Genomic DNA, 24,431 nt, shown 5'->3' on the forward strand with positions numbered 1-24,431 from the left:
TTCTCCATTTCCCCGTTAAGTCCATTTTATAAACAACGGAATGGACTTTAGGGGAGGGAAAGAAAAACGGGTTCCCTACTACTTTTTAAGCGTTTCCGGCCCTTAGCAAAAGGGTTTGGTTCACGGTAGGCGCTCAGTAAACGCTGTATACGTACATTTTGAAAGAATCACTTTCTACATTATTTCATAGGAGGAACGGTGGAAGATGTGAACTCCTCCGGGAGAAACCAAACATTCTCATTCGGAAGAAGACGAAGAAGGACTGAAGTGAGGCTGTACATGCCCACACACTAATTTCTGCCGGTACTTGAAGGCGAGCGAGGAACCTGCGACCCTTAGTCCACGGGAGGGAGGGGCCGACCGCGCAAGTAAACTGCAATTCCCGGCATGCCCGAGGGGGCGGGCCCGGCGGCTGCGCAGATAGGCGTGCGGCCGTCACGTGATTTCGGCATGGCGGTGTTTGCGGATTTGGACCTGCGGGCGGGTTCCGACCTGAAGGCGCTGCGCGGGCTCGTGGAGAATGCCGCTCACCGTGAGTCTCCCCGGCTTCGCGGGCCGCGGTGCCTGCCCACGCTCGCTGTCCCCCCATACTGTCGGGCCACGCTCGGGAGGGACCCGGGCGGGCCTCGTTCCGGTCTCGTGGGGTCTCCCGGCTGTCCCTGGAAGCTGAGGCCTGTGCGGTGTTGCTCTGATCCCGGGCGCGGGAAACTCGAAAGCACTGGGGCGCTGTTACCCAGTCTAGCTCCTTATTTCTTGCAAATTGAGGAGACTGAGGCCCTGACAGGGCGGGGGATTTGCATAGGGCCCCACAGCTGATGGATGGCAGAAGCCAGGGCTTCCGAGTGTAGTCTCCTACACCAGTGCTTTTAATATCGCACCTTCCTGCGTCTCACGACAGTGTTCTGACACTCAAATGCAGGAAGCTGGTGCACCTATGGGTCCGAGAAGTGGGGGAGGGACATGGGGTCGCGAGTTTTTGAATTATATTATGTAGAGGGAGGGTTGGTGGGGGCGGAGGACATACTAGGAGGGTGAGAGGGGAGCAGCATGGCCAAAATGCTAGCATGTTACTCATATTTGAATCCAAGGGAAGCAAAAGCTCTGAGAGGTAAGATCCCATTTTAATTCCTGGAGTTAATCGCGACTGCCGTCTCTTTCGTTAGACTGTGAAATGTCTACGTGGGGATAGAGGGGGTTAAAAATAAAGAGGTTTCTGCAGGGCCTGTTAAGTAATGGTTGCTCAGTAAATAATTGAGGGAGGAAGAAAAGAAGGAAACTGGACAAACTAATGAGAGGGGGGACCACTATTTTGGCATTAATATGCATTATCTTTTAATATTAATATCCTGTTGTCCCATTGGTGTTTAAATAACTTAAAGATTGGAGTCATGATTTAGGCATGTTTTTGTTAGTCCACATGTCCAAAACTGGGCTGTGTTGAGGCTGATAAAGCAAGGCCCTGGCTTCAAATAGTTCCCAGTCTCTCGGTGGGTAGCTCAAAGGCGTGTGTGGACAGTGGTGTGAGGGAGTCGTTACTCCATTTCTCCTTAGCAAAAGGGCCTTTGAAGTAGAAAGGGTAAAAAACAAAAGAAACGAGTAAGAATGAAGGTGAAAAAGTATACACTTGATGGGATGAAAATGAACAAAGGGACACGAAGGAAAATGATGGTTTAAAGGAGTTGCGCAAAGTGTCTTTGGTGTAATGCTAATAATACACCACCAAAGTCAAACAAAGCCCTGACTCTGTGCCAGCCACTGTTCTAAAACATCCTTTGTGTGTTATCTCATTGGATTCTGCCAGTCGTATAAGGTGAGTTCTGTTATTATCACCATTCGGCAGAGGAAGAACTTGAAACTTAAGGTTAAGTAACTTCTAAGTAGTAATGCTTAGATTTGAAAATGGGCCGTCTGACTCCAGAGCCCATAACCATTCTTCTTACTACCTTCTAGTCTTGACATGAATTGGGTTGAGTTTATGTGTAAAAAAGGTTGTTGTATTTAACAAGAATGTTCAATTTTTCTTTTCAGTGGGCTATTCAGTTGTTGCCATCAATCATGTTGTTGAATTTAAGGAAAAGAAACAGGTAAAATACAATTTCTGAAGTTAATAATAACCAGCATTTATAGTTATTTTGTGTATATTGGTAATATTGAAGCTACAGACGAGCACTCTTTGCGCATTATCTTATTTTAATGTTAATAGTTGAGCTGCTGTGTATTTGTAAAAATGATAGTTTTTTGTGAAGTGCTAGGGCATGGTGTAAGGATTCTTAAAGTTGATTTGATGTTAAGTAACTTTCAGTAACTTCTTAAAAGTGCATTGTTATTGATTAAACTGTAATCACAATATTTAATCTTTTTTATTGTAGTCATGGACTCATTACTAATTGATTTCCCTCCCAAACATGCTAGTAAATATGTATATCTCCCTTTAGGCCAACAACTGTTCCTTACAGATTGTTTCATTCTAAAAACTGTTGTTCATCCCTCCTATCCATTGATGTCCTCAGCTGCTTCTCTGCTTCAGCTTTCTTCATTAAAAAACACACACATGCACATACACACAACTTATTAAGTGTTTCTGAGTGCCAGAAATTAGCTTTTTAAAAAAAATATTCTTCTTTGTTGTAGGAAATTGAAAAACCAGTAGCTGTTTCTGAACTCTTTACAACTTTCCCGATTGTACAGGTAGGTGTTTTGTTTAAGAAACATAGTACTTATTCATCCAGTTCAGACATGCCCAGTCATATATATGGTTCTCTAATCTGTACTGCCCCTTCCTCTGTCTACCAGTCTTACCTTTCCATGAAGACTCAGCTCTTCCACGAAACATTATGTACATCTCTTTTTCTGGCTGTACAGGTATACCTCAGAGATATTGCGGGTCTGGTTCCAGACCACCACAATAAAGCGAGTCACACAAATGTTTTGGTTTCCTGGTGCATATTCAATTTACGCTTACGTTGTACTGTAGTTCAATAAGTGTGAAGTAGCATTATGTCTAAAAAAAAAAAAAAATCAATGTATATACCTTAATTTCAAAATATTTTATTGCTTAAAAATGCTCACCATCATCTCAGTCTTTAGCAAGTTGTAATCTTTTTGCCTGTGGAGGGTCTTGCCTCAATGCTGAGGGCTGCTGACTGATCAGGGTGGTGGTTTCTGAAGGTTGGGGTGGCTGCGGCAGTTTCTTAAAATAAGACGATAGTGAGTTTGCTGCATGAATTGACTCTTCCTTTCACTATGATTTCTCTGTAGCATGCCAACGCTGTTTGATAGTATTTTACCCACAGCAGATCTTTCAGAATTGGAGTTAGTCTTCTCATACCCTGCCACTGCTTTATCAACTAAGTTTATATAATATTCTAAATCCTTTGTTGTCATTTCAACAGTTGATTAAGTTCGATGTCTTATATGGGTATGGTTTTTGACACTGAAAACAATTACAATAGTATCATCAAAGATCAGTGATCAGGGGATTCCCTGGCAGTCCAGTGGTTAGCACTCAGCACTTCCACTGCGAGGGCCTGGGTTCACATTGATCATAGATCACCGTAACAAATATGAAAATAATGAAAAAGTGTGAAATACTGGGAGAATTACCAAAATATGACACAGAGACAGGAAGTGAGCAAATGCTGTTGGAAAATGGCACCAATAGTCTTGCTCAATACAGGGTTGCCACCAACCTTCGATTTGTAAAAAATGCAGTATCAGTGAAGCACAACAAAGCAAAACACAATAAAACTAGGTACGCCTGTTTTATAAATTCCTTGAGAGTGAGGACTAGGTTTTACTGATCTTCACTATCCTTTATTGTTAGTACCTTTTAATGAGTACTTTCCACTGGTAAGGAGGAAAATCAGTCATTTCTATTTTTTGCTTTTTTGATTACAGGGGAAATCAAAACCAATTAAGATTTTAACTAGACTGACAATTATCGTTTCGGATCCATCTCACTGCAATGTTTTGGTAGGTTAGTTGTTTTTCTTCTCTCTTGGCCTTGTAAGTTGTATTGATTTCTGCTGAATACTGTTGTTTTTCCAACTCCTCCCATTCTTACATCTCCCCCGACCCCCCCGTGTGACACTTGACTGCTCTCCTTAGCTCAGAATTCACACAGTATAACAGAATCTCTTCTACTCACGGCACATGTATAAGAATACCACAATTAAAGAATCTTTCGGCAAGTGGTATTCATTGAATTTACATGAAGTAGACATAGGTGGGTACTGGGGATATTGCTATGAATAATACAGACACAATCCTTTTAAAAATGGGAGGAATGTTTAAAAAGTAGGAGGTAGCAAATAAGGAATGTCCTGGGAATGTGCAACAGGAGGCCCGCCAAGGAAGCTGATGTTCAAACAGGGGCCAGAAGAATCAGTGTTAAAGTTGCCAAGTGGAGGAGAGAATGTTTCCGCAGACAGGATGGATTATGCAAGGTCCTGAATCCAAGAAGAAACATGGTGCGTTCTGGAACATGAAACACCAGTTGAGTTGAGCCTGTTGAGGTTAGGGAGGTGGGTCTGGGTGAGCAATTAGAAGAAGCCTTTGAAGGTTTTGACCAAGGGAGTACAGTTATGAAGTTTGCATTATAGAGGATAGATTAGAGGGGATAAAGGAGGGGATTTAAGAGGCATTGGGGCTGGGGGAGAGGGGAGGATTGACAGGATTTGGATGGATTTGTTGATAGGATAGAAGGTGATGACTCCCTGCCTTGGCCTGAGCAGCCAGGTCAGTAGATGGTACCATTTCCCGAGATGGGACATAGAAAGAGAAGTAAGTTTAGATCATCATGTTTCAGACCTGATGGGTTGTGAGAGTTCCAGTGGAGCTTGTCAAATGGGGGGTTGGAAAGAAAGGTGTGGCCCTCAGAAGAGGGACCCTAATTAAAGATACTGATTTGGAAGTGGTCACCCTGTAGAGAGTAATTGAAATCATGAGACTGGATGAGACTCCTTGGTAAAAATACGATGTGGGAAGAGAAGGTCTAGGACAGAGCCCTGAGGAAGTTCGGTATTTAATGGTGGAGTAAAGGATGAGGGATGAGCTAGGATTAGAGACGGAGGTGGGACTGTCTGAGAAGTAGGTGGGCAACGAGGAATGTGAGAAGGCTCAGCGGCATCAATGTGCCTGAGAAGTCAAGTCAGAGAAGGGCTAAAACGTGTGTTGGATGGGCAAGTCTCCTAATGACGTGGAGGTCATCGGTTGCCTTAGTAAAAGCCATTTCCACGGACATGATAGGGACGTGAGAACATGCAGCCAGTGTGTGCTGCTGACTTTGCTTGAGAAACTTGATTCTGTGGAGGAACAGAAGGCATAGGAAGCTGGTAGATGAGAACCTGCTGTCTAGATTTTGTTTGTTAGATGGAGACTTGAGAATGCCTGGTGCTGATGGGACGGATCCAGTGAGGGAGAGAGAAAGTGAGATCTCTGAGCAGGTGAGCTGCTTCATCTTCAGCTGGAATGGCCTCCTCTCTCACAGAACAGGCGTAGTCAAGGAAGGGCTGGCCTCCTTTCTAACATCAGCATTGCTAAAGGAATTACGGAAAGCCGAAGTTTGGGATAGTATACAACTGCAGGCAGCATTCTGGTTCTCTAAGCCCAGGGAGACATAAATGGAGCTGACTTTTTATGGTCATGAAGAGTTTGATTTTCTCTTGTTATCCTGAACATCCTGGTGGCCCCTGTTTGTCCACATCCCAGGTGGGAGTGGGCAAGCAGAGGACAAAGAGTCCTGGGTCCTGACTTTTTCTGAGACCCGGAGCCTGCCCTGTCTCAGCACACATCTGCCCAGCAGGTTTTCTTACCTGCTCAAGCACAGTACCTGCTGCTTCTCTTCAACCTATCTCTTTCCTCCTCTAATTTTTATCATGCCTTTTCTTTTTACAGAATAAGAGGTAAAACATTTTAAAGGTGCCAACAGGCAAAGAAGAAATATCACATATCTCATCACTCAGAGATTGTACTCTTGAATATATATTTTTCCAGCCTTTTCACATGCATACATATATGATACAAGTTTGAGACTTTCTTTTATAAACAATCTTTAACGGATAAATTCCTCTTTTTCTGTCTTAGGACTCTCGGGTATTTTCTTTTCTTTTTTTTTTTTTTTTTTTTTAATTAACTAATTTATTTATTTTTGGCTGTGTTGGATCTTCGTTTCTGTGCGAGGGCTTTCTCTAGTTGCAGCAAGTGGGGAGCACTCTTCATCGCGGTGCGCGGGCCTCTCACTATCGCGGCCTCTCTTGTTGCGGAGCACAGGCTCCAGGCGCGCAGGCTCAGTAGTTGTGGCTCACGGGCCCAGTTGCTCCGCGGCATGTGGGATCTTCCCAGACCAGGGCTCAAACCCGTGTCCCCTGCATTGGCAGGCGGATTCTCAACCACTGCGCCACCAGGGAAGCCCATCGGGTATTTTCGTGCATGCTTAGCAGTTTAATTTGTTTTTAACAGTATTCTCATTGTGAACCTAATCACATCACACTTAGTCATGTGTATTTCTTGTCTCACCAAAAAATGGTGAGTTCCACTGAGAGCAGACATATGCCTTAAATGATTTTGTATCCCCAGTGCCCCACACACAGCAGGTGCTCAGTAAATTTCTGGCAAGCTCCTCCACTAGCTTGTAAGAGCAGCAGCTATCTAATTTGATTTTTGTATCTCAAACAAAATGTTTGGTACACAGTTAAAGCATAACAATGTGGGAAGGAAGGAAGGAGGATGATTCCTTCCTCCTTAGTGGGATGGATGTTGGTATCTGGAGTCTCATGTGCTGAGAAGGTCTTTTCTGACAACATACAAAGCAAAGCAGAAATGTCAGTGGCATATTAGAAGTGTTACACAATTGAAATATAAGTGCAGCCAGGACACTAGTCAGAATTCCATATGCATTTGTTGTTGTTGATACTGTATGGTAACATTCTTTTTATATTACTAGAGAGCAACTTCCTCAAGAGTCCGGCTGTATGATATCGTTGCAGTTTTTCCAAAGACAGAAAAGCTTTTCCATGTAAGTAACAGATAATAAAAGAAAATAGTACTCATTATTTTATATAAGAAGTCTAATGTTATACCTTTGTAGGTGACCTGTATCATCTCATCTGGAAACTTTGAGGATTTTTCATTTATACTTGTTGTTCTGGAATTGCACAAGGGTGTATTTGGGTGACATATTTTGTTTTATTTATTCTGCTAGATATTTGGTGGGCTGAGATGAAAAGAGTCCATCAGGTTTTCTTCTGTTTCTTTATCTCTGCTTCATTCATTCATTTGAAACTTTTCTTAGGTAAATGATGGTCCATCTCTTTCTAGCTGTAAAAGCACTTCAGTTTCTAACCTTCTTACTATTCGCTGCTGCCTGTGACAGAAGAAGGGAGCAAGGTTCTACTGTGGCATGAAAGATCCCTTCTCTGTTTTAGCTTTCTCATTTGTGTGCTCTGAGGTGTGGTCCATATGCCAGCATGATCATGTCAGCCTTTGGTCTTCTAGAAATCCTTCAAAATCAACCATCTGCTGATACTATTCCTTTTTGTATAAGAGAACCTTTATGAATTTAATTTCTTTTGTCCTTTTCAAATGGCCATTTCTATGACTTTTCAGGAGGGAAAGTTGTTTAATGTGTATGGTCATTTTGTCAACTTGAGACAGAACACACTGGGCATTGTAAGTGATCACAGAAAAGAAAAAATCAACTGTAATATAGTTTTTCAGGAATATGTTTTACTGTGTAAAGTGAGGTATAGCTACTTTTAGGAAGTTCGGAATGTTGTCTTTATTTAGGTTCAAAAAAGTAGCCATCTACCGAAAGTGTATGCACCAAAGGAATATTATGGGGGGAAAAAAAGCACTGGTCTTTGATGTTTTAATTTTACAGCATAATTTGTTTTTAAGCAAAGTCCGTTCTAAAATTACAAGATTTTCCCTAAGTTTATCCAGTAGATGGAGTTGTTGACTAAGGAGACTGGTGTGTGGCAAATTTCGTTTTCAAGGCACATTAACAATTCTTAATTGTTTATACAGTAAGTACCCTATATACGAATGAGCTCCATTCCAGGAGCTCATTCGTAAGTCCAATTTGTAAGTCCTACAAAGTTAGCCTAGGTACCCAACTGACACAATCGGCTATATAGTACTGTACTGTAATAGATTTATAATACTTTTCACACAAATAATACATAAAGAACTAACAAACACAAAAAATAAAAACATTTTTAATCTTACAGTACAGTACCTTGAAAAGTACAGTACAACAGCTGGCATACAGGGGCACGTTTGCATCTTTGAAAGTTCGTAATTTTAAGGTTTATACGTAGGGGACTTACTGTATTAATGCAGAGAAACAGTACAAGTTATCTATGAATTCCCGTTTTTTGGTGACTCCTTTTCTAAAATGCTCAGTTATAGTAATTCTCAAGAATTTCATTTCAGAAAAAAGGGGAGTAGGATTGAGTAGTTCTTAGTCATCAGAGACCCCTGTGGAACCTTTTAAAATCAGGCACATTCAGATCTCCACTGTTGGAGATTCTGATCCAGTAGGTGTGGGGTTGAGTTTGGGTATCTTTTTTTTAAGTTCCACAGGGGATTCTGATTCAGTGCCGAAACCCTAAGATGGACCATGGATACGTCCAAATTTGTTAAACAGCAATTTAGTTTTGTTATTAAATATTAACAACTCAGTTATACTGTAGACTAAAAGTTGGTAGTGTACCCAGTTTTTTATTGTACACTTGTTTTTTGAATGAATTTTGAAGAGCATACAACTTAAAATTTCTATAGCCATTTACTGGTGATTAGAGGAAACAACAATCCTGGGGATAATTGGGACAAAGGCTTATTATTATCCCCATTTTGTAGAAAAGAAAATTGAGACTTAGGCTCAATGATTTGCTCTAAACTTAAAGTAGTTATGTCATAGAGATAGGACTTTGGAGTCTTAGAATACATTATAATTTGATTTAGTGAATTTATCTTATTACTTGTTTTTCTCAGATTATTCACAAGTTTTAATTCAAAACTGTGAACACATAATTCATGATGATAGGTGGAACAGTCAGAAATATTCTGGAAGATGGAAGAAAGCTGTAAATAATTGACAGAGTATTTGTTTGGAATTGACTGCAGAGAAAACAGTTTTTAAAATCAGAACATCTTATCTTTCCAAATCTTACCCATCCTTTAAGATTCAGTTGAAGTTGGCATTCTCCCTGTTTTATATAGAAAATCAATTTAAAAAGACATTTTTCTTTTAATTATAAAGCTTTTGTAAGCATATCATGGTTTGGAATTGGGTCAAATGCAAGCAGTTTGTTACTTAACAGGTTATGTTCTGTTAAGTGATTTTATTTGTTTGGTTTGTAAGTTGATTATCTAGAATGTAAACAAGTGTCCCTGTAGATATGATATTCTGTAACTAAGGTCTCTAAAATGAGTTATAAAAGCATTCCTATACACATATGTTAACAATTAGTAGTATAAAATCTAACCACCTTAAATAGAGTTGTTTCCATGGGAAATAACATACTCTTTTCCACTCAGAGTATCTGGAAGATATCTCATAGATAAATCCTTTTTCTCCATAGTTACCGCAGGGGATAAGGCAAAGATGAAGGGCTGTAAGCAGAGTCCATTGGCTAGGGCTTCTTAGGATGGGGGCTTTTGCACAACAAAGGAAACCATAAACAAGACAAAAAGACAACCCTCAGAATGGGAGAAAATATTTGCAAATGAAGCAACTGACAGAGGATTCATCTCCAAAATTTACAAGCAGCTCATGCAGCTCAGTATCAAAAAAACAAACAACCCAATCCAAAAATGGGCAGAAGACCTAAATAGACATTTCTCCAAAGATGATATACAGATTGCCAACACGCACATGAAAGAATGCTCAACATCATTAATCATTAGAGAAATGCAAATCAAAACTACAATGAGGTATCACCTCACACAGGTCAGAATGGCCATCATCAAAAAATCTACAAACAATAAATGCTGGAGAGGGTGTGGAGAAAGGGGAACCCTCTTGCACTGTTGGTGGGAATGTAAATTGACAACCACTATGGAGAACAGTGTGGAGGTTCCTTAAAAAACTAAAAATAGAACTACCATATGACCCAGCAATCCCACTACTGGACATATACCCTGAGAAAACCATAATTCAAAAAGAGTCATGTACCACAATGTTCATTGCAGCTCTATTTACAATAGCCAGGACATGGAAGCAACCTAAGTGCCCATCAACAGATGAATGGATAAAGAAGATGTGGCACATATATACAATGGAATATTACTCAGCCATAAAAGGAAACGAAATTGAGTTATTTGTAGTAAGGTGGATGGACCTAGAGTCTGTCATACAGAGTGAAGTAAGTCAGAAACAGAAAAACAAATACCGTATGCTAACACATATATATGGAATCTAAAAAAAAAAAAAAAAAAGTCATGAAGAACCTAGGGGCAAGACGGGGATAAAGAGGTGGACCTACTAGAGAATGGACTTGAGGACATGGGGAGGGGGAAGGGTAAGCTGGGACAAAGTGAGAGAGTGGTAGGGTATATATGGACATATATACACTACCAAATGTAAGATAGAAAGCTAGTGGGAAGCAGCCGCATAGCACAGGGAGATCAGCTCAGTCTCTGTGACCAGCTAGGAGGGTGGGATAGGGAGGGTGGGAGGGAGACAAAAGGGAGAGGAGATATGGGGATATATGTATATGTATAACTGATTCACTTTGTTATAAAGCAGAAACTAACACACCATTGTAAAGCAATTATACTCCAATTAAAAAAAGTTATTTGCATGCTCCATTATATCAGTGTGCTTTATGAAATAATATACACACACTGAACAAAACATTTTAAGGGAAGGAATTAAAAATAAATGAAAATAGAAGTTCTGTTTTCTTCCTGCTTCCAAAATCCATGCCTTACTCTTTGCAGAGCATTATGTAGTATATGCTGCTAACACCTGAGGCTACTGAAAGGGCGTATCTTTCAAGGCAGTTCTTCTTAAGGTGTGCTCTGGCTCCGCTGGTGTCAGATTTGCCAGGAAAATTTTTTTAAAACGCAGGTTATTAGACCCTGCTTACTGAATTTACTGCTGAGAGTAGGGCCTGGTAATCTCCATTTTAAATAAATTCTTCAGGGAGGTTTTTTTTTTTCTTGAACAGTTTAGTTTGGGAGGCCCCATTTATGGCCATCTCTTTTTTCCCTGGGCAAGCCTGGCTCTCCCTTGAATAAAATATCAGAATGTACTAACCTGACATCCATGAAGGGGAGCTGGGGGAGACTGAACCCCCTTCTCTTATTCCGCTTGTTCCATAAAATCAAAGATAAATGTATGTGTGTATATGTGCAGTTTGGGGAATACCTTCCTTAAATCCTCATAGGAATCCTTGGCCAAAGAAAAGGTTAAGAACAGTTGATATGAATTCATACACAACCTGCCAAAACCACTATAATCAAATTCTTAACCACAAATATATTTGGACGTAATTTAATCTTCTTAATGATTTAGAAAGCATTTCATTATAGTGTGAACATTAGCTCTTATTTTATAGTTATCTAAATGTATCAGTTGAACATTTGGATTAATAGAAAGCTAAATAACAAAAGAATTCGGTTTGAAACATTTTAAGTCTGAGGTGTCAGAGGGAGCGAAGTGAAGCCATCCTTTGTAACTGAGAGTTTATTATAATGCATGTACTTAAACCAACACAAGGGATGTTTTTTAATTAACTACTGTTATATAAAAGAGGGAAGAAAGGAACAATACATAAGTAAAAAGGTAACCTAATTTAGCTTTACTCTGGGGAAGAATGTTTAACAGGCTTTTAAGAAATGAATCAGCTTTTTGAAATGAAAAATAATTTGTGTTTGTAATAATGAATTGAAACAGTGCAAAGAGGTATGCACTGAAAAGTACACCTTCCTCCCACCCAAAACGCCCTCTGCCTTTTCTCCAGAGGCAACCACTGCTAGCAGTTCTTGTGTTTCTTTTCAGAAGTATTTTTACCTAGTCCTTCCTTCCTTTCTTCATTCTCCTCTTCCTCTCCTTCCTTCCTTCCTTCCTTCCTTCCTTCCTTCCTAATACCATGGTTTTTTCACCTGACAGTATATCTCAGAGATGGTTCTATGATATCCACTAGAGAGGTACCTCATTCCGTTTAAGGAGTCAGCATATTCCATTGCATAAAGGGGCCATAATTTTTTTTAGGTAAAATTGAGGGCTGTTTAGTTGCGTCTAGTCTTTTGTGATTGGTGTTGCAGCGACCGTCCTTTCACCAATATCCTCAAGCATTTGTAAGGTATATGGCTATAGAATGCATTTCTAGTCTCTATAGGATACATTCCTATACTTACAGGAATTTGCTGGTGTGTGCTTATAAAATTTTGATACCTATTGCTGAAATGCTTTTCAAGACCCTATACTGATTTAAAGACCCTGTGAGTCCCTGTTTATTTTTGGGTCACCTGCATATTACTGAACTTTTTCATCTTTGCCAATCTGGTAGTTTAAAAATGGCAAACAGAAGCCGAGCGTGTTTTATGTTTTATCTGCTATTCAGACCTTTACTTCATCCATTCTTATCAAATTTTCAATGACTCTTTTATGAGTTGGACAGCTGTAGCAGTTGGGATGGGGCAGATTCTTTATGAGCCAAGTGTTTCTGCCAAACCAGCATTACTTCCCAGGCTTACTAAGTTACTACGACTGTCTTAAAGCCAGGCAGCCTCTGATCACTGCCTGCTTCCTGGAGCCCTGGGGTGGGGGTAGGAACGACCGAAGTGGGGATTCTGAAGAGGAAGGATAAGATGTGACATTCCTGTCACTGCTGAAGGTCGAGCTGACCCTATGGGACATCGTCACCCCCTCTTGACCCCTTTCTCTTGGTCCGTGCCACGGATGTTAGTTTGCCAGCACAGCCACCCTGGCAGCTTGGATTTGTTTGTCAAGCCTGATTACACCAGCATTGATAGTAAGGCTTATTCTTGTCATGGTACAAAACAGCCAATTCCTTTTATTGCTGTAAATCAAATAATGGCAAAAGGAGAGCCGGGTATGCAGCTTCTAGCTCTGTCGTTTGGCCTGCACTGTTATGCTAGTAACCTTTCCCTGGCTTTATGTTCCTTCCCTGATTTTCCTCTTATCCTGATTTCCTTATCTATTTATTTTATCTTGAATGTCTTTTTTTATAAGCAGTTTCAAATCTCTTTTGGAAGTAAATGCAGAGTATCAACAAATAGCAAAAATGAGAGCAAAGGAAAGGGAAGTTAAAAGTTGAAAAACTGCATTCAATGTCATTTGATTTACAACAGCTCTGCTTTGACCGTTTGTGGAGATGCTCTCTTTCTGTTAGCATTTGAACAAAATGCCATTGGTAGTGCCATGTATTTCTTTGGCCAGTCAATAGACTGATAGGGGCCACAGGCGTGGGCCAGTTACTGGCACAAAAATAAATAATTTCTGGAGTTAAGTGGACCATGCATACTTTCCTTTTGGCTTATTTATTTATTTTTTCTTGGATTTCAGAGCAGTTAGTTTCCTTTTTCTAGAACAATCTGAAGTAACCTTCCAGAAACTGAGCCTCTCTTAGCAACCTCTCCTTATGTAGCTGACCATGAATTAGAGGGTCTCTAGACCCTATCTGTTGAGATGGTCTATAGACATATCACTCTGCTTCAGCTAGATTACAGCTAAACCATTCAAACCAAATGTGAAGGAATGGCTAACCATTGACTTTGTAAAGGGACAGATGTATTTGAACACAGAACCATTTAATGCCTGTGGAGTGAGCCATATCTATTTACATTTCTTTGTATCACGTTTGACCCTACCCCATTCTTAACATGTGCCAATTTTCCTTTTGGCTTTACCTGTTTTTTTCTTCTTGACAGGTTGCTTGTACACATTTAGATGTGGATTTAGTCTGCATAACTGTAGCAGAGAAGCTACCATTTTACTTCAAAAGACCCCCTATTAACGTGGTAAGTGTCACACACTTCCATTCTATATGTGAATCTCTACATGTGCATTAACACACTGGAAAAGGGGCAGAAGAAACTGCTGTACTTAGAGGGGAAAAAACAAAGGCTAGTAATAAATAGGCAATTTAAAAAGAGGATTTTTTTTTTTCTAAGCTGACTAAAGGTAGAAAGAAAGCTTAAAATAAAAAATATCCAGTGAATTACCAAGATGTGTTTGAAAGGCCTTAGAAGCTCAAATTTGTGAAGGAAATTTCCTAAGAGGATAGCTAATAATGATGGACACTTACAGTCTGAATGTTGAACATTAAGGGGACAGAGCAGCCAAGAAAAGAGTAGGACAAAATAGAGAGAGGGTTCCCAAGGCACTGAGAGGGTTTCCAGCAAACTGGAAAGGTGGGGTGGCAGGGACTGAAGGGAGCAGGGCCTGGAAAGCACGGTAGGCGTGGTCTCTGCAGAATTAAAATTTGCATTGAAATGTGCTGGCTCACACAAAAGCCCAGGGTTACTTTTATGATAACCTAAGAGGGGGACCATGCATTCAACAGATCTTGTGCTCCTTCCTCTGCTATAGAATTTTTCTCGTTACCTTTCTACATAATGTCTCTTGTTTTCCTCTACTCCTTATCTTCCACCTGTCACACCTTTTTATGTCTTACTCCATCATAAAAGTGATATTGTTTCACAATGGGAGCTGTAAGGTTGGCACAGCTGTCAACTATTTGCATTGGCAGCCAGATCCTGGGAGGAGTTAGGATGCTTTTTTAGAATAGAGGCTTCCGAAGCTCTCTCCCATTCTCAAGAAGTGCTGTTGAAGGAGAAAGATGGTTTGACAGACAGTCTAGATTACATCCCCAATCCTGTCAGAATTGGAAAATTTAAAATTTATGGATTTTTTTCAGGATAGATAACTCCCCTATTCTTTTGTCTCTGTAGAATCACAAGTTCTTCAATTTTTGTTTCCCTCTCCACTGCCAGGGAATTAGCTTGATGCTGAGAGTAGGGAGAGACAGTGTATGGTATGGAAAAATTGAATCCAATGTGGAAAAATTTAAGATGGCTTGTGTTCTACCCCTAAGTGTATGCTACTAAAGCTGTACCTGAAAAGTATTCAAAATTTTAAAGTTATATATTTAAAGGGCAAACTATAAAACAGCTCTTTTCTGATCAATAATGAGAGTACTACTGAACATATAACAATATTGGTTAAGCTCAAATCGTTGTTTCCCCACATTCTTGCCGGTACTTAAACAAGTAAACACTAAAAAAAAAAAAGACCCTTAATCATCACATTTTAGAATTGGAGATCTTTGTTGTTAAAAGTGGTAAAATGAAGAAGGAGAAGCTGTTCAGCTCTTCAGACACAGGGTTGGGACAGACCTGGTTGACTCCCCATCAGATGAGATCTCCGATGTGCCCCAGCTACCATGATAAAAGGTTCAAACTAACACAGTACACAAGGTGATGACAGTCTTACTGGCCTCACATGTTGTTCCTCCCCAGAGCTAGTACACTCTGTCTCTAGAAGGTTGCCAAGGCTTTTTACCAGCTTCACACTGCCAATCCATTTTCCATGTAGATGGCACCCTCCGTAAGTTGCTCTTAAACTTACAACTTTTTTACTTTTCTCTTCTCCTTAATGAACTAGGAAGGCCGTTTTCTAGACGGCTTTGCCTGAGTAAACCCGCATACGATACTGTGTCCTTGGCTGGGCGGAGATGGTGGCATGTGATGCTAAGGCCGAGTCCATGGCATGGACGGCCATGCACAGCACGTAACTCCTCATGTCCCACAGCAGTGATAAGCTGCCCAGTGGCTGTTTTGGCTTCGTCTTTCGATTGGTTTCTTAGGAACGTGCCCTGCTGTCCAACCCAGATTGTGAGCTTCTAGAGAGCACCAGCTGTGTCATGGTCCTTTTTTAATTACCCAAATACCTTGCCTGTAAGAGGTCTTCCCTAAAATCTGTCAATTGAACGAGTATACGTCTAATTTTGTATGTCTGGGTACAGCTTGGGGAACACAGCCAAATAATCCTGTGAACCGTTAGTCCTCAGCTGGCTGTCAGGGCTTGGCAGGCAGCATCCGCCGTGGGGGGAGTGGGGCGTTGGGGCGGCGCGAGGAGGAGGTGCACTGGAGGCGGCAGCGCTAGGACAGCCCACCTCCTGATTCCATCTGTAAGTTCCTGAAGGTGCTATTTTTTGATGGATATTTTTGGCTTCATTCCCACACTTTTCAATTTAAGAATTCTGAAAAGTAAAAATTTGACAAGTGAGAGGGATAGGCAGTATTTAACACAGTGTCTGCTTTTTTAAAAATCTGGTATGAACATTTTACATATGTTGTTTAATAAAAACTAGATGATGGAGTAGAGGGAAGGCTGTGCAGGATTATTTTTAGCCCTCGTCTAGTGTAGAAGTAGGCTGCGGTGTGAATTGGTCAGGAAGCAGAAGAGTCCCTATTAATTCATTCACCTCTTTTTTATTTAAGAGAAACTGGAATTAAAAGTTAAATTAATTAAAATTAAATTAAAAGCTAGAAACATACAATAAAAGGTGTCCACCTTATTGTTCAGGGTAAATAATAGTAGTTGTATAGGTATGTGTATATTATTTGTACCTAATAATATCTATTCTGGATATGGAACTGTATGATTAAAGCATGGAAATATATTCACCATGAAAGTATAGAAGATGTAGTGAATGTGGGGAACAGTTCAGTCTTAAGTCTTGGTCCTTGCATGCTCTTTTGGCCCTGAGAATGAACTTGTCTTTGGCCATGAAAAGTGGATAGGTTGGCTTTATAAGGATCACTGTATTGAGCACAGATCTTAATTTGGATGAGGTGGTGAAAAATAGGTGCATTAAGATATTTAATTCATTAGCCTTTAACCTAGAGGCCATAAGCCATGTGAGAATTATCAGCTCAGAAGGTTGGGATTTTAGGTCAAAGGGTATAGATTTTCACTTAAAAAAAGAACAAGTTCTGAGGCTCTAATGTACAGCGTGGGTGACTGTAGTTAGTAGTCCAGTATTGTAACTCAGAAGTGGTTGAGAGAGGATCCTAGGCACTCTCACCACAATCACCACACACACAAAAAAACAAAAAAACAAAAAAAATGGTTAACTATGTCAGATGGTGGATGTGTTAATTATCTTGATCTCAGTAATCATTCTACAATGTAGAGTATATGTATATCAAATCATCACATTGTAGACTTTAAATATATGCATTCTATTTGTCAATGATCCCTCAATAAAGTTAAAAAAAAAAAAGAAGGAGGTTGGGATTATAAAGGAGGGCCCAGGAGCTAAAACATACCAAAGCACTCCTTATGTATAACTTTCAGCTCCCAATCCTTTTGTTATTTTCACCACATGCTTAGGGCACCATAATTTCAATTGTGTTAATTCCCGCTAAAATCTCCTACAAACCTCCTCTGGAGTCTTAAGTAAGTTGTATGGGAATCATTTTATCATGTAATAGTTGGGTTTCAAAAAAGTTGAATTCAGCTCCTCTTCTTGGATAGCCAGATGGCTTCTAATTATTTAGCATTTTAAGGCTTAAGCACTTTCACACCTGCTCTAGCCCTGCAGCTTTAGGGTGGGGTAGATGTGAATTACCTCTGTGATGCAGGTGATGGAATTGAGACTCAGGTAGCTTGTGGCTCACAACAGATACATGTCTCTCTCAAAGGTTGACTTGGGATTTGTACTTAAGCTTTGATCCTAAATCTGCTGTCATTTCCCACTGGGAAATGCTATTTAAAATTACTTTACAGCAGAGCTCTTTGTTAAGCACAGAATAATTCCATATTTTAAAACGTGATCTTTATGAATTCAGGTTTTGAGAAGAATTTTTTTAAGCAGCACGTATCTTCACCTTCCCTTTGATTTTTTTTTTTTTTTTTACAGTGTTAGTGCCATTCAACAATAACTTCAAGTTTATTGAGCCATTTCCAGTGATTGTATGTTTTATGCTCTCTTTCCGATGTTTTCCCCTCAGCATTTCCTTTAACCCTAATCCATTTCTGTCTTCATGGTCCAGTTAGTCCCCACTAAGAGAAATCCAGTAAATAGTATCTGAAGCAGTGAGGTTGTTCCAAGAGTCTTGCCATATATCCTTGAGTTGGGTTGGGTGTGAGTGCTCTATAAACTTTGTTTTTCATCACACATATTGTGAACCTAACCATGTTAAGTACTTTATCGATCCAGTACTTGGAGCAGTGCCAGCAAACCTGTCAGGATCAAAAAAATGTCTGTGTGGCCAAAAAAAAAAAAAAAAAAAACCATCAGAAACAAAGTTAGAAGGACTAATGACAGACTGGTAGAAATAGTTTCACTTATATCATAGACAGGTGACTAATCTCTGTAATAAAGAGCTCCTAGAAGTTGATACGGTTAAAAAAAAAAAAAAAAAGAGAGAGATGATCAATCCAAAAAAATGGATTAAGAATATGGAAGAGACATTTCACAGGAAAGGAAATGCAAATGGCCTTTTAACAAATGAAAAGATGCTTAAATTCATCATGCTAAGAGAAATTCACGTTAAAATCACCTCTCTGATTGGCACAAACCCAGAAGTTTGATGATACACTTTTGTGAGGCTGTGGGAAAGTAGGCATTCTCATACTTTGATTGTAGCAGTGTAATTGGAACAATGCTTATGGGGCAGTGGGTAATTTGGCAACAATTATCAAAATTATAAATGCTTTACCCTCTGACCTAGTGTATTAGTTTCCTGGGGCTACCATAACAAAGGACCACAAATGGGGTGGCTTAAACTAACAGAAATGTATTGGCTCATAGTTCTGGAGACTGGGAGTCTGAAATCAAGACATTACTGGGGTTATGCTCCCTCTGAAACCTTAGGGGAATCCTTCTTTGTCTCTTCCTAGCTTTTGATGGTTTGCTGGCAATCTTTGGTGGTCCTTGGCTTGCAACTGCATAACTCCCATCTCTACCTCTGTCTTTACAACATGTTCTTTCTCCCTGTCTTCACATGGCCATCATCTTATAAGGACACCAGTCCTACTGGATTAGGGGTCCGCCCTATCCCAGTGTGACCTCATCTTAACTAATTACATCTACAATGATGCTGTTTCCAATTAAGGTTACATCCTAAGGTACTGAGGATTAGGACCCCAGCATAACCTTTTATGGGGGGAAACAATTGAACCCATAATATCCAGCAATCCCACTTTAGTGTTTATTCTACAGATAGACTGGAATGACCCAAAATCTATCAGTAGAGGCTTGGGTAAATGCCATACCGCTGCAGTGGAGTACTCTGCAGCTGTAAAGCAATGCCGAAGTTAGGAGCTGACGTGGAAAACCCTTCAAGTTAGAACCAGAATGTAGTAGGCTACCTGTGGGGTAAGAAAGAGGAAAAATAATAATATATATTCATGTTTGCTTGTATTTGTATGAAGAAACTCTGGAAAAAGACACAAGAAGTTAGTGAAAGTGATTATGGGAGGTGTGGGTGGGGCAAGTGGGAGCAGAGATACAGTGAAGACTTTCTATTGCTTTCTTATGTTACTTGATTTGTGAATCATGTGAACAAGTTACCTGTCTCAAAGAATGATACCAGGAATGACACCAAGAGTATCATCCTTTCGAATTCAATAAAGAACTAATTTTTATGAAATTAACAGGGAATCTGTATATTGTCCCAGTAATCAACCCCCTATTTCCTTTCTCTCTTCTTTCTCTTAAGCTTTGCTTAGTTCTTGGAATTTTACCGTCACCATCTCTTTTCAAATATCACACACCTGTTCTTGGTTTGTAGCATCGTTATGACTTATTTCTCATAAGTAAAGAAATCATCTGCCTATTCCAGAACCTTTGGTCAGAGATGCAAACAAAAGCCAATCAGGCGGGCACTGGCATTCTTTATGAAAAGGCTGTTATGAACAATCAGTTGATGAGCTTAAGGCAATTTACATTAAAATGGTCTTAGAAGCAGGAGCTCAGGTAATGAGTCTGTATTTCATCTATCTTAAAAATTTTAAATAAGGTGTTAATGAAAGAAATGTTCACAACCTTCAGTAGCACATTATCTTCAGTTTCTCTGAGAGTTTTCAGCTTGAAAGTGAATTTGATTAATGTACTAAGATCAGAATCAGAACTTTTTTCTTAAAAGATAATTAAGCGGATAATTATGTCCATTTAACCCTCTCCACCCCCACAAAAAGGAGTTTTTATTTTGATCTGGTCCCCAAGTGTGGGGGGCAGCAAATTTTCCAGAATCCTTTGGGACCTGGTCACCTAGTTCTGTGTGTCATCACATCTTTTATGTCCCCTCTTCTCCATCCTACCGACTTGTGTTTTAGGTCAGCAACTAGAGGGATGAGGAAAAGAAATACCTGTAAGTAAGCCTCTTTGGCTAATTAGTAGTTTTGGTAAGAGAAATAGCCAGGGGGATAGTTGAGACTACGGTTAAAGGACATGTTTTGGTTTATCTGTGAATTTCAGGTTGCCAAGTTAACCCTGGTTTCTTTTGTGATGGATAATCCATAGTGAACAGCATTATCACATGACCTCTTTTCCATAAGCTACTATTTATTCACTAAGAATATAAATATATTAAATGTTTTTTGTATAAAAGACAGTTCTGTGTTACAAAGAAGTATCATGATACCAGCTCTCAAGTGTACAAGTTAGGCAGGGAGAATGAGGTATATATTTATGGCACAAAGAGTATCGTAACAGACATCATTCCCAGATATAATTAACACAAGCCGAAGAATTGGAGGCAGGAAAAAGTTGTCTAAAAAGGGGAGAGGGGGAGGTTGCAGTGTGGAAAGTAGCATGTAAATGCTAATTAAACTAATATCAGATATATAGGGAAATCTAAAATAAAATCTGGGCACCTCAAGGCAGGCAGAAAAGTTAAGGAAAGGGAAGATTGGGGGGTGGGGCAGAAGAAAAGAAGTCTGTGTTCAGGAAGGGTAAGTGGAAGGAATCTGCCAGGCACATGTGAATTAAATCAACGTGGGTGGACTGCCAGATCTGAAGAAGACAGGTTTTTCCAGTCCTTGTAACACTCAGGAGTAGACCTCCAGCAGTCACAGCTGGACCAGTCCCAACTCATCCTCTGGGTAATAAATAGAAAATCGTTTGCCAGGCAGAGACTTGCACCATACTGCCTGGTCTTTGCCTGCTTTTCCCCCTTTGCTCCTTTGAAAGACCACTGCAACCAGGCGAGTTCGCCGTCCTGACTCTGATTATCACCTCCATGCTAAAATCCTTAGATGCTTCGTGTGGCTGTTAAGATTAATTCTGTCTCTGTTTGGCACTTCCCATCCTCTTCAGCCCCCGCTCTCCCACCACAGGGCTCTCCTCATTCTCTCCTCCCCAGCCTTTGACTTTCTCGGCATGCTCCCATGCTTCCTCCAACCCTAGAGCCTCTTCACATACTGCCCCCTCCCTCTGCAAACGCTCCTCTCTCTGCTAGTCAATTGATCAAGTCTTTCCTCACCCACTCCCAGACTTCTTGATGGCACTTAGCACAGTGGAAGTTTTGTAGTTTTGTGTAATTAATTATTTGATGGTCTCCCCCACTAAAGTGGAAGCTCTTACAAGAGAGGGACCATGTCAGCTTTTGCTCACCCGTTCCCACGCACAGCTGGCTTAAAAACCTATCTGTTGTGAATGGATGGAGATTTGAATCACTCATCAGGGAAGCTGCATAGTGTAGTAGATCCCATTGCCACTTCTTCCAGGCTGTTTTTCTTACCTGTGGATGCCTACCTATTAAGAACATCTTAAAGAAGAAAGAAGTTTCTTTTTCTCATGTAAAAGGCCAAGCTGGTATGGTAAGCTGGGCAGAATTGTCAGGGGCCCAGGTTGCTTTCATCTTTTTTGCTGGGCATCCGTGAGCCCTGTTTAAGATCAGGGGCTCTGTTAGTAAAGAAAAAGGGGAGAAGAGAAGAGATAGCGGGGCAGTTAGCTGTCTCTGCCACAGTGCCTTCTAAAGGTATTGTAGGGGTTAAATAAATACATAAGGCTCTTAGCTAGCACAGTGCCTAGCGCGTGGCACTCAACTGTGGCCGTTAGTTTGTTCCTTCAGCATTTATCATCATAAATGACTTACCTGAGAGACATTCCACTCCTGTTCTTTGGACATTTTTCAGCTCATTTCTTTGTCTCTTCATTCTTGGGTCAAATTACTTGGTTTACTATGTTTGCAAACAGTTTATCCTGCGTGTAGGGAACACATCTCCAGTTTCCGTTTGATAGTTCATGGAGTAGTGGCCCTGCTGCCACCCCGCTGGGACGTTGCTCTCTTCAGCCTCTTGATGATTCCTGTTTATATAAAGTCAGCTTCCCCACAGCTAAGATAAACTCTGTTGACACAGGGCCACAGATCTGTTTTCTTCTCCCGTAGATGGTGCCATTCGGGCACAAATCCGCCTTTATTCAAGGCTGTACCTGGACATGCAGGAGGTGGGCAGTGTGGGGGAAGGGTGTGAGGAGGGCGGTGAGGGGGAAGTTCAGTGAAAATAAAGTAAGACAGTGTGTGTTTAGCTTTGACAGTTTATTTTCTTTATTTCCTGTGAAGGCAATTGACCGAGGTGTGGCCTTTGAACTTGTCTATAGCCCTGCTATCAAAGACTCCACAATGAGAAGGTACACAATTTCCAACGCCCTCAATTTGATGCAGGTCTGCAAAGGAAAGGTATGGTTCCATAATTTTAGGACATTTTTCAAACCTAGCAGTCTATTATTATTAATATACTGGGGTTATCAAGCTGACCCCATTTCCTTAAAGCAGAAAGTTCTCAAGGCACAGCAACAGATTCTCCCATTTCAATGAGCTCTGCAAGTTTTAAGAGAAAGAAAAATATCCTAGGGAGGAATAATATGCGGGGGGAGAAGTTGTGTTGAAAGTCTTTATCTTTCAGTGGAGAATTGGCCGTTTACCTACTGTGAAAGAATCATCTAGATACAGTTGTCATCATTGAGTTGAATTAAGGCTATATGACCTTTTCAACTAGTTTTTTAGACTAATGCATCTTTTCAAAGATCTGTTGGGAAGGCTTCTGTTCTGTTTCTTATTTTAGGCTGCCTTTAGTTTGACATGAGGTCTTTCATCCTTTCACTTTATTTACCTTAACTTTAGAAGAAGTTGGTATTTATGTTAAAACTTGATTATTTGTATTATAAGACTTCAATTTTTTTGACATTTATCTAAGATTAATATTGATTACTTTCTATTTCGTAGAATGTAATTATATCTAGTGCTGCTGAAAGGGTAAGTCTGGCATTAAGTACTTTACTTTCCCTTTTCAAGTTAAATTAGTCATGTAATAAAGGTTTATTGCATGTTTTCATTTTTAATTGCATTTGCTCATTGTAATTGCTGAAGAGTAAAATTTATCTTCATCCCTTTGGGGCTTCACATTTTGTTTGTATAAATAGTTTTTCCTTTAAATTGTTGCAAAATGCTTTCCAAGGATCTTTTATATTTTCAAAAATGTAAGTAACCCGTCAAAATTATAAGGACTTAAATTTATGCAGTTGACTTCCTTGTTTTTAGATACTTAAGCATCCTGTTTACTGCAGATGAAGTCACTGAAATGTTATGAATAACTTCTTTCATATCTATTTTTTGTTCATTTTATTTTAGCCTTTAGAAATAAGAGGCCCATACGATGTGGCAAACTTGTATCCTTTTCTGAGTAAGAAGTCATTGTAATTTTCTTTTAGGAAATTTGGAATTTGGTATGTTATATTTTAACAAGATTTTTTAACCTTTTACTATAAATTTAGCAATTAATAGCTTCAAAACCAAATTACATCAGGTTGTGAAAACTTGATCCGTTTGTTTTCTGCATTAAGGGTGAAATAGAAAAAGGGGGAAAGACGGACTCTATAAAAGCTTAGAGTTAAATGAGTCTTTTCTCAAATGCCTGTTCCATTTGGACTAAGAACTATAGAATTATAGTGTCTCTCTCAGTGCCTCTCTCTGGTGAACTGGCGTTGTCAGTTATGTTTCTGTTAGTCTCCTGTCCTCAGCTGACTCTGGGTTGAAATCTTTAACGACCCCCCCCAGAGGGTTGCTGTTTGGGCTGTCGGAAAGTGACGCCAAGGCCGCAGTGTCCACCAACTGCCGAGCGGTGCTTCTGCACGGAGGTGAGCAAGTCCTTCCAAGAAAAACACCGAGTGGTCATGTTAAGAACCAGTCATTTCTGTGAAACAGTTGAGCCATATCTAGTTTCATTATCCTGCCCCTCAGAGTTCCTTTAGGGTCATCTTTTCTGAACCTGTTTAGCCATACCCATCAGTGCTTTCTCACCCTTTACTTCAGGTTTTATTTCCTGTAATTTGTGGAATGAACATAGTTTGCCTTCCAGAAATGAGTATTGAATGCGTTCTTTCCAGTTCTGCATGTGTGTCCCCGCCTACATTTTGAGAGGCTTCTAATCTCCCTTTTTCCTC

General features: G+C 40.1%; 1 protein-coding gene across 3 annotated transcripts in view; it reads left to right on the forward strand.

Annotated features, from left to right (window-relative positions):
- Positions 1–437: 437 nt before the first annotated feature.
- RPP30 (ribonuclease P/MRP subunit p30) overlaps positions 438–24,431 on the forward strand; it is a 28,005-nt gene continuing 4,011 nt past the window's right edge. For 2 of the 3 annotated variants that reach the window (XM_068548185.1, XM_068548186.1), the window contains exons 1-10: positions 438–532; positions 2,029–2,084; positions 2,632–2,688; positions 3,898–3,972; positions 6,944–7,015; positions 13,903–13,992; positions 22,552–22,668; positions 23,215–23,244; positions 23,620–23,657; positions 24,046–24,125. In XM_068548185.1, coding sequence (XP_068404286.1) covers positions 451–532; positions 2,029–2,084; positions 2,632–2,688; positions 3,898–3,972; positions 6,944–7,015; positions 13,903–13,992; positions 22,552–22,668; positions 23,215–23,244; positions 23,620–23,657; positions 24,046–24,125 — 697 coding nt within the window. In that variant the 5' untranslated portion in view covers positions 438–450. The remainder of the gene's footprint in view (positions 533–2,028; positions 2,085–2,631; positions 2,689–3,897; positions 3,973–6,943; positions 7,016–13,902; positions 13,993–22,551; positions 22,669–23,214; positions 23,245–23,619; positions 23,658–24,045; positions 24,126–24,431) is intronic. The other variant, XM_068548187.1, reaches the window with a different exon arrangement.

This window comes from Eschrichtius robustus, chromosome 7, assembly GCF_028021215.1.
Source record: "Eschrichtius robustus isolate mEscRob2 chromosome 7, mEscRob2.pri, whole genome shotgun sequence".
Lineage (NCBI taxonomy): Eukaryota > Metazoa > Chordata > Mammalia > Artiodactyla > Eschrichtiidae > Eschrichtius > Eschrichtius robustus.